The sequence below is a fragment of the Ciconia boyciana genome, chromosome 4 (genome assembly GCF_034638445.1).
Source record: "Ciconia boyciana chromosome 4, ASM3463844v1, whole genome shotgun sequence".
Lineage (NCBI taxonomy): Eukaryota > Metazoa > Chordata > Aves > Ciconiiformes > Ciconiidae > Ciconia > Ciconia boyciana.
In genome coordinates, this window is record NC_132937.1 from 49,312,206 (window position 1) to 49,330,890 (window position 18,685).

The following is an 18,685-nucleotide window of genomic DNA, read 5'->3' on the forward strand; positions in this document are numbered from 1 at the left end:
TTTCTAAATGAAGAGAATCCAGTTCCCATTCCTTAAACAGAGATCAAGCTCCCAAGGTATCAAACTCTGCAAGCCTTGGTGTATTTTGTACAAGGTACATGTAGAAATGAAGTAACTCCCAAGAAGAAAGGTATGGGTAGAAATGAAAAGACTCCCAGTCAGTTACTCTGCCTGCATGGTCAGAGTAACTGGGACTACCAATACAAATGGAATACAATGAAAAACATGGACATTTACTCATTGCTGTATTTTTATTAAGAGGAACTAAACACCCTAAGCAGGGTCACCAACTATGCATTGTTTTAAGAAGAGAATCTAACAACAGCTTTATCCCTCTCCCTTCGCTTTTTATTGGTGAATGAAGACTTTGAGAAAAAAGTTGTCTAAATGAGATATATGGTGACCTACAGCTAACAGCTGGAGAGGAAATAGTGTTACAGTGTTTTCGTATATGGATTATACCCAGCACAGCCTAATATATAGTAGCAACCCAATACCTGCTGGATAAAGACATGTGGGTAAAGCAGAGAAAGTTTAGATTTGTGATATTAAAAGACTTGTCACACTAAACTGCCTTTACTATCTTTTCCTCTCCAGAGCTTTCAGCTGTCCCGGGAAGTTAGGAAAGATCCTGAGTTGTTCTCAGGGTAGGGAGAGGGAAGGTATGAGGAAGCTTTTAGTATTTTTCAATCTCCTCTGAGAGATTTCTGAATATGTACTGGTAGGATTTTTTTCCCCCACCGTGAAAACGGATAGGCAGTAATCTGCAACCTACTCACTGCCAGGATTAGAAAATGAGCACTTGGGAGGCATGTGGCAAAAGCGGTAGGGAGGTTCAAAAGATATAGAGGTGAAGTAAGACAATCCACTGGAAAATCATTGCTTTTGATATATATATTTATTTTTAATTTTTTTTTTTTATTCTGAAACTTTGAACAAAAATTACGTAAGTATTCTACTTTAAGAAATAAAAGATCACATTGCGTTCTGTTATTTTTTTAAAATTAACTTGTTTTTACTGTGCTAACTGGTTACGTCAGTATACTCAGACACAGATTTACTTAAAACAGTCATATTCTTCCAAACTTCCAAATTTTTTTCTGTTTGCAATAGCAGCATTAACTGTACCTGCCAAAACTTCACAACATATCTTAAAGATGCCCCTTGGTGCTGGTATTAAAAAGAGAGATTCAAACATATGGGATTGCACTTACATATAAAGCTTTTATGTAGTGTTACTGAACAAACTACTAAAGTTTCTGTGATGTTTTGAAAACATAGTGGCATAAAGCTCCAAACACCCTCCGGTGCTATTTTATAGTGATCTGATTAGCACCTGTTTGCCTGCACTAATCCATCTTCAAACAAAAACATGTGCTTTCCCCACTATCATTAGACCACACATTACAGCCTCACCAATGCAGAATCCTAGGGTTTAAGCCTGCATTTTTTCATTAAAGGAACCCTTTTTCCCAGATCAGCTCTGCAAATTAGGGCGAGTCATGCAGAAACACCAGTTGGATTGTGGTATTACTCAACTTCTGCGCAAAGGGACTGAAAGGATACAGTCTTAAAATATAACAGTCTGTAAATGAAAAAGCATCTACCTGCATCAAGTATTTCAACCACCATAGAAAAATCTTCAGATAAGTTATTTGAAATAAGCTAAGACAAGATTTGAACACACATTATGAAAAGTATCTACAAACAGGATGGGATTTTTTTTTTTTTTTTTTTTTTTTTTTTTTTTTTTAATCCAGCTTTACCTTTGATTTAGCTGCTTTCCTCTACCAAATCTCACACTGAATATAATGATGCTGCTGTCTTTGGGAGAATGTAACTCAAGCAAGGATCATAGAACATGGCAGTTTACAAAAAATATATTTCTAAATTTAACTTTACCTTGATTTGGGCTTTGCTAAACTATCTTTCCTGGTGGATATAGACAGAAAAGTATAGATTTTTTCCTGGAAAAAGAGTGCAATGGCATTATGCATTTATATTATTACCACTACACCTTTTTCATACAGGTAGCCCTACCAGGATATCTGATTACATAAATAAAAAAATCTGCATTTATATTAGCCCTTGATGTTACCTTTGGTGCTTCACAATCCTTTCAGCAATGATCTATGTTTTCTCCTTAAAAATAACATAGCTTTAACTATATTTTAATTACCTTTTCAGCTTACAAATCTGCCAACTTTTCTGCACAAGTGAGAGCTTTGACTGGTAGAATGTACATATGACGTTTCTCAACATGTTTTTGCCTTCTATATTAGATTCAAATTCAATACTGCACAGGCAACCAAACTGCTAATTATCAGAAGTAGATGTGTAAATGACATGTAAAGATGTCTGTTGCCTGGACATTAGTAACAAATAATTACTAATGTTATTGTAAATTCTGATAATATAATTCTGTATTTTTCTTTGCTTTCATCACACAAAATTTGTTATTAAGACTTCCACTTGCATTTGTTTTTGACATGCATTTATCAGAACATGTCTTATAAAGTCTAGTAATTTTGAGTGGTAATACTTATATTATATTAACAGTTAATTTCACCAGTTAAGACTATGCATTTTTTTTCTGATCACTGTTATGTGAATAAAATGCATTCAAATGTTTACAGGGTGGGTTCTTCAGTTGTCACTTGTTTTCACTTTCTCACTAAGCACACTGCAAGTTATTAAATAAATTCTTAACACACCCAACAACCATTTCCTAGGAACAGCATATTAAACTAGCTTATCAGCTACTGAGGCTTTGATACAAACTGGTCTGGGGCCACACTCACGAACCAGATCTCCAGCTACCTTGATTCTCTATAGGATATATAACCATATCCCAAAACCACCAACTGGAAAAACCTCTTAATCTCTTAATATGAAGTGGACTGAAAGACAACTGCTGGTCAATATTAAGGCACATGTGGAGAATGCAGTAAGGGAAAGCTTGGGCTAAACTTCTCACTTACAGTACCTACTTATAAATACAGAATAAATAGGGGGTTATTCTCCAAGGATCAAAATGTAGATAGCTGGCTCTTTTATTTATTCCTCACCCAGGAGGGCTCCTGTTGCTTTTACTGGGTGTTGACATGAATCAAAAGTGAAAAGGAGCTCACCTTTCAAACAGTAAGAAACTCTGAGCAAAATTCACAGATGTATTATAGACAAATAGCTTCTTCCTGTACTTAGTTGCCTGCTAGCTTTTATTTTCAGTTTTTTATGGGTTAAAAGCTTTGCAGAAATATGCTTCCACAGCTGCTTCTTTTTACCAAACGTATTTTGAAAGGTAAACCCCCTTGTATTTATACTTCTATAACATGTCATTATTATAATTTCCTGAGCTCTGACAGTTTGTTAAGTACTGGAAGAAACACAAAAGAAGGTATCAGTGCTGTTTCAGATGTCTTGACTATGAATCTCATGTTCCCACTGGGGAGTAAACTCAGATTATTCCTTCAGTGGGATATCTTGGAAAAGCGCTGCCTACCATAGGCAAAGGATACAAGATATGGTCTTCTATTATATTGTTTTGCTCTAGTGGAGAAAGTGTGAAATACTTTTAATACCTGAATGATGGCAGTACATGACCTTTAATGAAAAGGGACTTAGGGAGCTCTGAATACAAAATGGGAGACAGCAACAGATACTATACAGAACAAGGAAAACAGGATTTTTTTAAAAGGCTACAGAGGCAGACTAAGGGCCAGCAAAGGAAGAAATAAAAAGCAACAAGTTTGTCAAGAATAGATAAGATATCTCAGTGGAAAAGGGTGACTACTAGAAGGCAGTGAAAGGTGATGCATGACAAAAACTGGCAGGAGAATGCTACCATTACGACAACGATCTTTCTTCAGAGAAAATACTAAGATATGTAGGAACATATTTCATATTGAAATGGTTCAGTAATATGGTAAAAAACAGTGAAATGAGTTTGAGAAAACAGTGAAATTGAAGGACAGAAATAGAATATAATTAGAGGAGTCCATGGAATAAAGAGCAGTCCAGACACTGGAGAGAAAAAAATTGAAAAAAAGTGAAATGACTGAGGATGAGAAGCAAAGGAAAGAGTGGAATGGAGAAATTTACAAACTAAGCAACAGAGAAGAGAGGAAAGAAAAATCTGAAAGCAGATTCTAAGAAAAAACACATAACATGCAAAACTTGCTTACTTTTTCTGTTTCAACATAAAACTAAAATTTTTCTGAGCTTGAAATGAAATGTTTAGACATGTCCAGTACTTAAGTTTCAAACTACATGTGAAAGTTTTTCATGTTGATGAATGAAAGACATGTCTTTTAGCCTAAAAAAAATTGTGCTGATGCTCTGTCGTTGTTCCTCTTCTGATCCTTTTTACCAATTTAATAATACCAAATTAAAAATGATAAGGCAATACAAATCTCAAAATATAAAGTTGCTACAATATGCCTGAAAAGAGACACCCACATTAACACCACTACTGTAAGAAAGAGTTTAGTAACTTATTCTTGTTGGTCTGTCAGTTAGATAGTTAGCACATTAACATTGATGAGTTGATGAGTAAATTCGTAAGCTTTGGTCTGTCCACAACACTTGCTGCTACATGCCCAGCCACATAAAATTTTTAAATACAGAGACAAAAATTTGCAAATTTGCAAGAAATCTGGTTTCATTAGTTCTTCTGCTCATAGCCAAATTGTTGGGAGTGGGATTTAAAAGGCTTGCTAAAATAATAGAATATGTGGAAGTGTGCTTTGTAGAGGATAGGTTGTATGAAATGCCCAAAATCTTAATGACTCAAGAAGCTATACATAAGGCAAAGAGCTTTAACAAATTTACTACCAGGATATGCAAATTGTTGAGTATCGACAAATAAATCAATAGGAAATTGGGAGAAAAAGTCCCTCAACAGGCATCAAATCATGCTACCTAACCTGACCACCACTTTCACTGAAATTTGCATGCATAACCAATGACAAAGAGAAAAGAATGACCTTGAGTGATAATAAGCTTTGTATTTGATTTCATCTTTTCCAATGACTTGCTGTATGACTCTTAACAACTAATTTAATTCGTCTATTTTTGCATTGAGAGAATTTAGGTAATTATACTAACTTAACAGCCTTCCCAGAGGGGGAGGATTCATTTCTTCTATTAATTTTGGTTTTGATTTAGGGTATAACATCTTCACTGCTCGGCACCTTTGGAGGTATACTCTATATGGATCAAGGTGATGAAATTATAGGTGAGGCAATCTATAATTCTAGGCAATATGGGAAGTGTTTTAAGATCCTGTAAATACAGGTACAAAAAGATTTGGTTCCATTCAGGAAATACTCATCAAACTGTATAAATATATTTGCATTATTTTTTATATTTATTCCACATTCCTAACCCTGGTGTTTCAATAAACATTAAAGGTCTATCTTACATGTTTTCTGATCTTTTCTAAACAGTCTGTGCCTTTCAACATTGAAGGCCTGCTTATTTTGTTTTCCTGTTGACTTTATTTTCCTGTCTCATTTACAAAAGGCTCTTTTAATCACTTAAAAAATGTTCAAATAACCAGCTTCCATGGCTGGCTTACCAATATGTAAGAAGACAGAACTGGAGGGGGTGGTATGCTGTAATTCCTTGTAATTCCTATGCCTCAGTTTTTGGATGACAAAAGCAAGACTGGTTTTCAAATACGCTAAGCATTTGTAGCTTCGAACAGGGAGTAGTAGCTGTCAGCCTTACTAACTGAAGGTATCCCAAAATTAAGTTCACAAAAATCAGTGATCTTAGGAATTTGCTTTGAAAGGGGCAGCACAGTAAGCTATGTAGCTCTAACAACATAGCCCTGGAATGAGGGGGACCCATCTTACAGCTTACTTCTATCAGAATTGGCACATATGTCCTGACAATGTTCTTATCAGTGTGATTTTAAGGCTTTCTAAAAAATCTGCTCTTGTCAAAGATTTCCAACGAATCCCCATCTCTTCCTCTTCATTTTCCTTACTCCCAGAACTTTAAGAGGAGATGATGTTTTTCTCTTGCAAGTTTATTAATTCATACTTTATAAAGCCTAAAGAGGTCTGCTACCTTGCAAACAGCATGGAACACTCATTTCCTTGGAACTGAGCTCAGACTGTTCCCTAGGTACATCGTTTGCAGTTCCAGCTCCTCACAGTCCTAAGCTGAGGGTTTAACCTTGAATACAGATTAAGGTTTCTACCTATTTTCAGTAAAAGTTGCCATTTTTCTTTATTAATTTTCATGTTCTTTACTTTCATACACAATATAAGTAATAATTTCAAATGCTGTTTCATTGCTCAAAACACATTTTCTTCAATATTCAGGTTCTTAAATCAGCACTGTCTTCTTTCTTTTTCATGCCACCTTCCATATATACATTTGTATTCTCCCTGCAGACATTCTCACTGTAGACCTTTAGATATTCAAAAATTAATTCCTCTTGCACAGACCAAAGAAAGTAATTCTGGCCCATCCAAGTTGGCAGTGCCATACTCAGGTCCCCAGTTTGCAATGCAACCACCTTTTTCTTTGACAGAGTCAGAAGTATCTTTAAAAGAAGATTATGTTTTCATCTGCCACAAAACAGAAAGCAGTAATCTTGACATAAGATGCTTTGAAAGAAATTCTGGGCTTACCTGCAATGTACAACCATAGGTCCAGCATCAGGTGGGTTGCAGGTCTTGACTCGTCGCAGGAAAGCTAAGAACGGTGTTGGGTGTTCTGGGACACCGTGGTCAGGCCAGGCAGTGAACTGGAATTGCCTCACTTCCCTTTTCTCACTTGAACCATTCTACGAAATTAAAAAACTTCATGCAAAACTGCCACTTGATGTGATATTGGCACTTTTAAATGAAACAACTGCAGAAGCATATATACCAGAGAAGTATATTTAAATCACATTTGGGGCCAGAGAGAAACAGAACTCAGGCTATGGAGGGAAATGTTTCTTATATTCTAAATTGCGAGGTTCAAACAATGTAAGAGCTTTAACTATACCGCACAGTAATGCATCACAACAAGCGCTTGAGGTTTAGCTAGTATTTGATTCAGTTAAATGTTTTTTTATAGCAAGAGCTCTGTATTAACTTAGAAAACTCCATGCTGTAAGAAAAATAAACTCTGTCTGCAGAGGTCTCATTGTTCAGTACTGCTAGGAGGAAATGAGGAAGGAAAGTGGAAGGGGGGAAAGGGAAGAAAGGGAGTGATGAAATAAGGGAGAAAGACAGGCAGGGAAGGCAGGAAGCAAAAGAAAGAAGGAGGGCAGGGCGGCAGGAGGGAGAGAGTGATAGGAAGGAGGGAAGGAAGGAAGGAAGGAAGGAAGGAAGGGGAAAGGAGGGGGGGGAAGAGAAAAGGGAAGTAAGGGGAAGGGAAGAGAAGAGAAGGGAGGGGAAGGCAAGGCAAGGCAAGGCAAGGCAAGGCAAGGCAAGGCAAGGCAACGCAAGGGAAGGCAACGCAAGGGAAGGCAAGGCAAATGGAAAAGGAAAATGGAAAAGGAAAATGGAAAATGGAAAATGGAAAATGGAAAAGGAAAACGGAAAAGGAAAACGGAAAAGGAAAACGGAAAAGGAAAACGGAAAAGGAAAACGGAAAAGGAAAACGGAAAAGGAAAACGGAAAAGGAAAGGGAAATGGAAAAGGAAAGGATAAAAGTTGCCTACATTTAAATTTTAAAGTATATTGTAAGTATATATAAGTATATATACCTTGTAAAGCGCAAATGTACGAACACAGTACGTTGCCAATTCAACAGTGTCTAAAAGGGTCACTTGGATTAGTCCATAAGTTTCTGTGCCTCTGCTTGGCCAGTATTGATCACACTTCACCTGTAGTGAAAAATAGGTAATTATTGAATACATTTAAAACTGACATTTATTACATATCTGAGTATATATCACTGTAGGTTTTTAAAGTACGTGGAGTTAGAACGTTAAACAACTGCTAAGGATCCAACACAAGAAATGTATTTTATCATCAAGAATTGCTCTTCTGGTAGTAGCTCTTATAATAACTTATTCCATAATGGGTATTTGTAAATTCAGTGGGGCAGGTGATTAAGAAATACTAGTAAGTATAGATACATTAAAGAAAAAACAATTTATAGTAGCTAAAAAGATGACCTATATCTTCAGTAACTCACCTTTCACAGTCCAGAATTTAGTTATAGTACTAATCCAGTAGAGGTAGACAGACAACTTTTTGAATATTTACCATATTTCACCTATTTGACATTAGTCCTCAAACATATAAACTGTTGCTTGGATGTTAACTTTTAGTATGTATAGAAATATCTCAGTTAAAACCTGAATTTTCTGAGAAATAATTTTAGTACACAGATAAATGAAAGAGCACCAACAACTACTAAGTGCACTGTGAGAAATTACAATTTCCTTTTGAGATCAGTGTTACAAAGCATATAAAGAAATTGTGTTCACAGGCATTTAAAAAACATGGTTTGATAGACAGAGTTAATCCATCAAATTTAAAAGACACAGGACATTTCATTCAGAGAAATCTCCATTCCAAAACACCATAGTTTAGAGTATTAACGAGCTGAAATAATTCTGTATAAGATGATGCAAAAAAGAACCATATGCTTATCATAATTGCTGAGGCTCGATAATTTGTTTCAGTTAAAAATGGTATTTACGATGAAAGCTATTATGAAAAAAGAAATGCTGAACCCCTAAAACAACCAGAAAACATAGTACAAAGTAGTATGGGGGTTAAATAATTAAAAATATTTTGCTTTCAGTAACTGATAGGTGAAACTGAGACAGTCAGTTTCCATTCTATTTATAACAATACATTCTTATCAATTAGCCCCGCATACAGTAGAGAAGTGTATTCTGAGTCCAGTAATAATACATCACATTTGTTTACTAAATGTCTTCATTAATCACTCTAAGCCAGACTCATACCGAATTCAGTGAGAATACACAAACTGTAAGAAACAACAAAAGAAGAATATTGCACAGTATTTCTGATAAAAATGTGAATTATCATGTTAATCCAAGAGAAAAACTGATGATTTCCCCAAAATGGAAAATTAGGAAATGCATCTCTGAAACTCATGTGTTCTCCAGGTTTCTCACTCTGCTCAGTACTTATTGAAAAAGACTTAGTACACTTTCAAACTCCCCAGTCCCGAATAGCTTTTGCTTGCAGATCATTTTATTTTGAGGCTTACAGGTCACAGATCACTAACAGTTCACAAATCACAGTCTGAGAACAAACAATCTAGATAAAGAGGAAAAAAAATTCTAACTACTAAAGCAGGTGATGAACATTCATTAGATGCAAAAAAATGTGAAAATTTTTTATAGGAATTGATATCTTAATTTATAGATAAGGAATTGTAACAAAGTAACTAAAGATGTTTATTGACACTACAGTCTTAAAAATGGGATTAATAGTGTACAAAATCCTCTTATTAAGAGGAATTAAGTAATTACTTCCTTGTGCCATTTACTGAAATACTGAAAGAGTAAGTATTGCAGGTACTTCATGAATATCAGTGATTTATTTGCAAGATTCCTAATACTAAAAGAAGCCACTGTGGTCTTCTGCAAAGCAGACAGAAAGGTATATTTTCAATTGAGTTATTTCAATATAATTATAGTAAATCTAGTTTGACTTTTTCATTAATATAGACACATTAATATGTAACTTGTGTCTGTATTGGTTAGCTGTATTTTAGACAAACAAGTTGTTTACTATTTATTATTTGTTAATTCCCATAGAATGACATACATTTTTTCATGGAAAGTGTTGATACGTAATAGCTGTTGTTTGTAATCTTAGCAACTACAGGTTTACTATAAACAGACTAAACCTGTTTGGTTTGAATTATTTAAAAAAAAAAAGAATAAAAATGGTAGAATACTTTATGTATTTTTAATGAAATGAATACAAGAAATAAATGTCTGGCCATGCCTTTGCATGCCTAAACATGTAGTTCTCCTCTTTACCCTGCAGTTCCCACATATAAATTCTATGCTCGTAGAAGCAGTGCTAGCTTCCAGAAAGCACGCCTGAAAAATTAACCAGCTTTCTCACCAGAAAGACTTTATAAAAACAACTTCTAAATGTAATAGAGGGAAACAAATGTTCAACACAAAAATTAAATGGAAATTCAGAACATAGTAGGTTACCAGCATCTTTGCAAACAACAGAAAATACTTGTTTTATTTTTATTTTGTATAGTAATCTAATGTTAAGCATATACTCATATTTAGAAGTCTTTAGAAAATTGCTCCTTTTCAGTTAGGCTGGGAGAAAATAAATGTGCCCGCTCTTTTAGGTGCAGATTTTAGCTTTTTTTTTAAATTTATTAGTTTATCTAACATAAACTCCAATCATTTTGTAATTTTTCTAAAATACTTTCTGTGAGAGCTAGCTGATGCAGATGACTGCTGCTGGAAGCAGACAGTAACTGTTCAAAAATAAATACAATTTGTAGACCAGTGTATATATTATTTGAAAGTGGAAACTGATGAAAATAATTATCAGTTTTTTAGAAAGAAAACCTGATTTTGGATTGATGCGGATTTGACATTCTGGAAGAGCACAGGAAGCATAAGTTGATGGAACTACATCTTTTATTCCTTTTGCCCCTTGATTTTTCTCAGAACAAGAGGTCTTCTTCACAGATGTGCCCCTACCTGCATCCTACACTCTTTTGCTCTGTGATCATAAACCTTACATTCCCAATACTCCTAACAATTTAGAGTCTGATTTATCTTTGTGAGAGATCAGAACAATGTTTTCTATTGGACTTCACCAGCAGCAGAGAATCAAATAATGTAAGTTAATTGTTAGGACACTATTTTCTGAGACAGTGTTCTTGTTAAATGTTTTATCCTATGTTAAGATTCCAGCCTTCAGCACTTAAAATAAGTTTATTTTTCAGAGGTTACATATTAATGTTTTTTCCAGAAAAAAATTCTCAAACCCCTTGAGTCATCTAAAATTTAACACTAAATGTCAACAAGACAATTTTGAAATTATTAGCCAAATTTTTTTTTTGCTTTAGCTCTTTGATCTGTGTTTAGTTTCCCTATAGTAAGGTCAATTCTTCCTCACTTGTCAACATTGTTTGGAAAACAGACAACTTTAATGTGGTAAAGTATGGTGATGATAACATGCGTCCTCCTTCAGAAATAAAATTACAGGTTTTATTTATTTTCAGAGTTAGTTCGTAATATACCTTTGGTGAATTTCATAGTCCTTACCTTCCTCTTATCCACCTAGCTCCCACTTCCAAGGGTTGATCTTCTCCTCTGCAGACTACATTCACCTGCACCCAATGAGAGCTTTTCTGTGCCACTAACTGTACATGGTTACAGAAAACAGCTTTTACCAATAATTCTCTAATGTTCTCTTGCCTGTCACTAAAGATGGCAAGATGAATGAAACAGACACACAGGCACAAAAGAACACACTGGTGATTTCAAAGAGTGTTTTTTAAAGAGAAATTAAATTACATGTAATGACAAGCATACCTTTTACTAATACTTTCACTATCTCATGATCATAGGTTGCACACCGCCAAAACCACTACATCTGAGATCAGAGCAGCTCTCAAAAGACTACTGAATATATTATGAAACCTTTTAAGTATCATAGTAGTAGACATAGCTAGAAGACATAACTAATGATAGGCACATTCTCTTAACCTGCCCCTCAAACATACACACGTTTTCTTTCTCTACATTTCTTTCACTCAGACCACGCGAATCCTTGCTCTTCATGTAAGTACGAGCATTCACTGAAAGCAAAGCTGTAAGAAAATGTAAATTTCTTATCCATTAAAAATGAGAAGCTGGAGACCATTTCAGACTTGAGGGGTTTAAGTAGCTACAGTGTTCCTAAGAATATTCATGGATATTCACACTTCAACAAGTCACAGACACTAGAGAAGGCACTGCCATGCATCAACAGAGCTGAAGGAAGTGTATTTCCGTATGAACATATGAATACAAAGATTCCTGACATTCAAGGGTAGAGAAATAATTTTCCAGTACAAAGTTCCATCATTCAGGCTGAAAAGCCCCTTCAGGTGATTCTGAACACGAGCCAGCTGTTACAGGCTATCTCAGATTATAAAGACAAAACACAGATCAGGAAAGAGACAGCAAACTAGTAATAGGCAGATTCATACAGTACATTCCTTGCTGTAAGAACAGCATATGAATTATGCTGAATCTGGAATAGGAAATAACAGCAGTATGTAACAAACTTCTTGCTCTGGTTTTCTTAATAATAATAGTCTTTGCAGACAAAACTTTCTAACAACATTTTCAGATGGTCTTCCTTCAAAAATAAAGTATCTCTACAATGATGCTGAATGATAATAATAATTATGCAATAAAAAAGGTAGTGCCAGTTGTTGGTGATGGGAACTGCCTCAAACCCTATCAGGCTAGCTTAGTGCCTCAGACATTCCAGCTAACGTTCTGCCTCCAAGCAGTTGTTACTCTGAAGCCATTTTCCTTTTTTTTGCAACAATGCCTTGCCTCCTAAAGATTAGGCTGATTTGAGTATAAAGATCGTAGGCGCTGACACTAGTACATGAGATTGTAATGCAGAGATTTTTTTTTTAAAATGAGAATACAGAAACACATTTTTCTAGGCCTTATTTGAACAAGATTCGGTCATGTGTTACTCATTCACTTTGGTTTAACTCCAAATGACAGATTAAAAATATAAACTCCTATTCAGAAATAAGGCTGAAAATAAAACAGTTTAAAGGTTTAGATTTTGCTTTCAGAGAGGCACTGAATTGAATAGGATCCTAAATGCTGAAAGAACTGAGCACCCAGTCCCAGGTAGACAGATCCTTCTAAGTCTCACCAAATGTATTCCCAAAACAATCGCTTCTGGAAATTTGGTTCTTTGAATCCATTGTTTACTACAGAAAAAAGAACATTTGTACGCACTGGTCTCTAATAACGATTTATAGTAGATATGTACCTGTGAGTACGTAAAGGCAAAGATGTTGATGTTCAATCTGGAGAAAGGGAGGCTGAGGGGAGACCTTATCGCTCTCTACAACTGCCTGAAAGGAGGTTGTAACAAGGTGGGTGTTGGTCTCTTTGCCCAGGGAACAAGCAATAGGACAAGAGGAAATGCCCTCAAGTTGCACCAGGGGAGGTTTAGATTGGATATTAGGAAAAATTTCTTCACCAAAAGGGTTATCAAGCATTGGAACAGGCTGCCCAAGGAAGAGGTTGAGTCATCATCCCTGGAGGTATTTAAAAGATGTGCAGATGTGGTGCTCAGGGACATGGTTTAGCGGTGGACTTGGCAGTGTTAGGTTAGTGGTTGGACTTGATGATCTTAAAGGTCTTTTCCAACCTAAGTGATTCTATGATTCTACGATTGTTGAAGCTCATCTGAACCAAGTATTCGGAGTGTAAAAACTAGGTAGAAAATAAGCATTCTATTGCAGTGCAATAGAATTCTGTATAAGGTCTTAATTACAGTAGCCTTGAAAAAGAAGTTCCAAACAGGATTTGGAGACAACATAAATGAACTTTAGACTAATCAATTCATAACAAACTTTAGTCATCTAGTAAGTCTGCAAAACAATCCTCATTACACCGTTACTTTTTGAAATTTCTGAGATATGATTAGTAGACTAACAGCTAATACTGAAAGATAATTGATAATTAAAAAGATAACCCCCAAACTGTTTCCATTCTGATCCTAATGACAGAGTGTGGTACAGTTATTAAAACAAAAGGAAACGGACATTAAAAGGAATCTTGGGCATATTTGAAATGTCTTCTCTATCATCTTTCATCTTCATCTATAAAAGCCAAGAACAGTTCAAAACTATATTGCTGGCATCAATGTGAGATGCCCTTTTTGAACTCTTCCTAACAGCAGGGAAGGCAGTGTCTTAGCAAATTCATTTTGAAGGATGAGTCTGTCAAACAGTTAAGTACAGCAAGATTTTCCAAAAAGGTCTTGAAAAGGTTTATATGAACGGAACCGAGGAGAAAAGTGAATGGGCTGACTACTTTTTGCTTCATCTTCTTCCTGTACTCAAGGCTGATCACTGTGTGCAGCCTGAATAATCCTTTCACTGAACGAGGTATTACAGTACCGTATGAAGAACATATTGAAGAATTCAGCTTATTATTAAAGTGCTCTAACTAAGATTTTCTATTGTCCATACAAGAGAGCTATCTGTTTTAGCTGATATGAATATTATGTAAGAAATGACTGAAAGAAAATAATCAAAAGAGTGAAACATCAGAGCAACAAAATTCTATTATTCTTATGGTTTTGGTTCTCCTGAAAGCCAGAAGTGAATGGAGGAAACAGCACAAAAATGAGAAACAGTACATTGGAGAACATTTTGGGGACCTTAAGAGGTTTCAGTTTGGATTTTGATTTTTGAATGGAATTTTGAGTCATAGTGAGCTTTCTATTGCTAGTTTAATACATGGATAAAATTCTTAATCTCGTAAATGTATTTAATAGAGTTCCTGTGATATTAACCAGAAAGACCATCTAGAAAAAACATCTATTACCAACATGTGCCCTTCAGTAGCCAGCTGTATCCATTAACTTCCTTAGAAAATAGGAAAAGATTTGTAAATGATGGAAAACGTAAATAATATTATTCTCTTTCAGAGATACCTGCCTGAAGAACTTAAATTTTCCAGATGTATTTCTCACCATAAAGGAGAACTGGTCTTGAATCTTTCACCAGAATCTGCTAAATAAGGAAATGTGGGGTTATTTTCCCTAAACAATAGTTAATTCACTGACCTTTTCAAGCCTGAAATTCCTTGAAAGAACTCCCTGCACTGAAGTAACAGGTTGTAGTGCTAAACCAAACATGAACTAATAATCTCATTTTGAAAACAAATATGCAGAATTTAATTTTGCAAGGAAAACTTCTAAGTCAAAATGTCAATGGCCATTGTCTACATGTGGCGTAGTCCCTCTGTCTGTATTAAGGGACGAATTATATGAGGTAGTAATGTATGTCTTACTTCAAGTACAAAGCAAATGAACTAAACAAATAACGTTCAATTACAGAGTTACAATACAGTTTTGACTAAACCACTTGCTATACACTTGCCTCAGGGACATGGTATTTTTGAGACAACTATCAGTTTACCCTAACAGCTAAGAGAAACCACTTCATTTATGGACACAGAATCATAACACAAAAACCTGGATTGTTGCCTTGAAAAATATGTATGGCAATACCAGGCGTTGCCATATCATTTCAGGTAAGACTCTGGTGTAAACAGTTCTTGAAAGCTTACAGTGGAAGAGGCTGCACAAAATATCCTATGGAATTTGCTCCATTCATGACATATTTTGGAAGTTCTTTAACAGTTTAACACAAAACACCTTTTCTGCAAAGTTTATTTCTTCCTTCTAGAGCCCCACAGGCAGGGAAAACGGTTGATTGCCATGAAATTTTTAACAGCCTTTCACATGCTGGAAGACTAGTATGTTTTCCTTCACTCTCTTTTATATAAAACAAATCCAATTCTTTCTGACCTTCCCCATACATCATTTCTTCAACCTCTGATCATTACTGTTCTCTTCTAGATTCTCTGTAATTTACCAACATCTTTTCACATTGGGCATTCATTCTGTATGTCCTCAACTCCAAATGGGCATAAGCTGAAATAACCAAACACAGCATGCCGAAACTACTTTCAGCCTATGTAGTAGTGTTACAGTATTTCTTTTCACACAAAATTAACCCTGCTTACAGTCTGGCATTTCCACAGCTATTTTGCTGGGTGATGTAATAGTCTGAGTTTTAGCTGAGCCACCTCGGCACAGGAATTCCACCTGTAATGTGTCTAGAAAAAGAAACTTTAAGCTTTATTGGTGAGTGAAGTCTATGTTAGTATACATCTAGGAGTAGATTCTTACATGAATTAAGCACCTATGACTGACTGCATTTCAGTGAGAGTTAAGCACATCCCTGCCCTTGTGCCTCTGTGAATCCTTCCATAATGAATAGCCATATGGTCGAGTTTCACAATGCTGACACGGTAACTGGTGACTCCAGCTCGTACAATGGTGTAGGAATTCTTGGACTGTGGCCATCGCATTCTGTTACAGTGAAAAAAACCCAGTACAAACCTACACATTTTTATTTTTATTTTTGTAAATCTGGTGAACACATGGTCTACTTGACTTTGGATTTTTCTTTTTTTTTTGCCAGGTGTCTCATTCATTCTTTTTCTGACTCATATCTTAGCATGCAGGGAGCGCTAAAGAAGTCAAATAAAATTCTGATAGGGCATTATTGATACAGAAGTTATTGGTTTGCCATTAAAATTAGGGAACGAACAATGACAAAACTGCACATTTAATTCTTCTTTAGTAAAACAATGCAATTCATTATGAAAGAATGCCATCTGCAACACATGTCCTATCTGCTAATATGTCTGCTAGGAGAGACATTAACTTACCTCTTACCAGATAAAGACATGCATATTTTTCTTGTTGCTGCAAAACGTGGCTAAAATTTTTATTTATATTTTCCTATGTTTAAACACATATTTCACAACTTCAAAAAAGAAAAAAACTTACATACCTGTGCTGCCCAATACAAAATATCAGTGCAGCTTTTATGCACAAATCAATTACATTTTGTCTAAATACAGTAGAATACAGCTGCACTTGGGAGCATATTGATATAATCTGTAACAATTTGTTAAATGCACATATTGATGACTTTTCTACTCATATTAGCGAAGATGTCTTATTGTCACTTATTTTCGATCCAGTATTTTGACAGGTAGTAGCTCCAGTATTACCTGTCAAAACATACTTAGGAGGAAAGATCTGTAATTTGCTGCTGAAGCCCTGAAAAACAAATGGAAAACTACCTTAATCACAATCACATAAAACTCTGCTGCACAGCCTGTATTTGTCTGAAAGATCTTCACGCATTTCACACAGACAAGGAAACAATGTTCTTAGTTTTCTTTGCTTATTACTTACTGTTGTGCATGTACTATTGCTTTGTCTTAGCTATGACGTCAGCTACATTAGATATCAGTGCCTACTCTGCCATCAACAAATGAAGATTCATTAAAAATGTTAGCAATTTGTGCATTTGGAGTAGAAGAATTTAGGTTTCTTCCCAGACCTGCCTTTAAGTTTTCAGTGCCTATAGCAAGACTTAGAAACCTTTGGTGGCCAGAAGTTTGTTTCAAAGCTATTCTTACTAAAGAGTTCCCAGGTACAAGTACACTTTCCGCTGTGCTTATGCAAATGTTGGGGTTTTTTTGTACTACTTGAATCTGAAAAAAGCTTCCCTGATTTAATTTAATATGTCCCACTCCTTCAAAAAAAAACCAAACAAACAAACCCACCAAACAAAACACAACCCCAAAAATGATTTTACTCCAATTTCCACGTTCAAGACACACATCTTCATCTACCTGATATTTCTACTGTCACCCAATCTCCATTTTTCTAACACATGGGATAGTCTGTAAAAAATAAGTTGAAAGACTCAGATGGAGCGTTCTGATTTGGGGAGGTTCAGACCTGCTGCATGACACTTGGAACAATAGAAGTACCTATTTAGCATTGCAGCAACCTCAGGAAAACTCCGCCTGGGTTTTCTCGGGACAGTGCCAGCTCTCCTGACTCTCTTGGGTATCAGTGACCAGTTGAGATAAGCTAAGTTCAGGGACTTTTAACTATCCTTAGATTTCTTATGGAACTGATACAGGGTCCATGCAAATAGTCCCACCTATTTCAATACTGAGGAACAAAATCTGAGACAGCATACATAACTTTTCTACTGGGCTTGTTTCTACCTCCCCTTTCCCAGTGAAAACTCAGAATTCAAGATGTTAACCTTTGACAAACCAAGATGATTATTCTATGCTTATATTTTTATATATTCTTGGCTTATAATATTGATGATGATATCCACTTCCTGACAGTCAAATGAGTGTCTCGATCAGGCTAACAGAATGCCACAAATGTAGTTTCCTCATGTATTCACTTAGTCATTAGCAAATTTGAATGAAGCCGATAGTATCAGTATGAAAACTAAAGCCTTCCTCATCAGTATACAAGTTCAGAATCTGGCTCATATTTGAATAATTGCTAGGGTCATTATATTGTTGACCTTTGACCTGATTGGTGTTTTTTGACAGAAGATTCTAATCCTAGGCACTATGGTCCCAACACAGAAAATATTGCCAATGAGGTTAAGGAGGGAGGTAAGTATTTTCTATCAGTTCCAAAAAAACATAATAAGTGTATTCAAAATAAGGAATTACATAGCAAAGAAGGAAAGGATTGAATTATCTTTGAAGTGGATGATCCACAACAGTATCCTACCCTGAAACAGGTGGCAGGACTAAATGTTTCCTGTTTGAGGCAGTATTATCTTTTGCTAGAATGTGAGATTCTCTGTCTTCATCTGATCTTTCACATCATTCACTACAGCACGCGAGTTCTCAGAATATTCAATTAATTCAGAGGATCAAAATAAAAAAAGGAAAATCTGCAGTGCTGGGGGCAAAGGGGAAGACAGAGGAGTGGGGAAGAGGGGTATCACACATTAATACTTTACATGCTTTACAGCTTTCCTTATTGTAACACAAAACTGCTTTTTTTAATCTTTAATTTGCAACCTTCAATATAATTCTTTTATTTCATTTAGA

The 18,685-nt window shown here is 35.6% G+C and overlaps 1 protein-coding gene across 4 annotated transcripts in view; it reads right to left on the reverse strand.

Moving 5' to 3' along the window:
• The window catches only part of PTPRD (protein tyrosine phosphatase receptor type D), a 380,545-nt gene that overhangs the window by 30,111 nt on the left and 331,749 nt on the right, over window positions 1-18,685 (reverse strand). For all 4 annotated transcript variants that reach the window (XM_072859514.1, XM_072859513.1, XM_072859512.1 and 1 more), the window contains 2 exons: window positions 7,712-7,831; window positions 6,645-6,799 (listed from right to left, as the gene is read on the reverse strand). In XM_072859514.1, coding sequence (XP_072715615.1) covers window positions 6,645-6,799; window positions 7,712-7,831 — 275 coding nt within the window. The remainder of the gene's footprint in view (window positions 1-6,644; window positions 6,800-7,711; window positions 7,832-18,685) is intronic.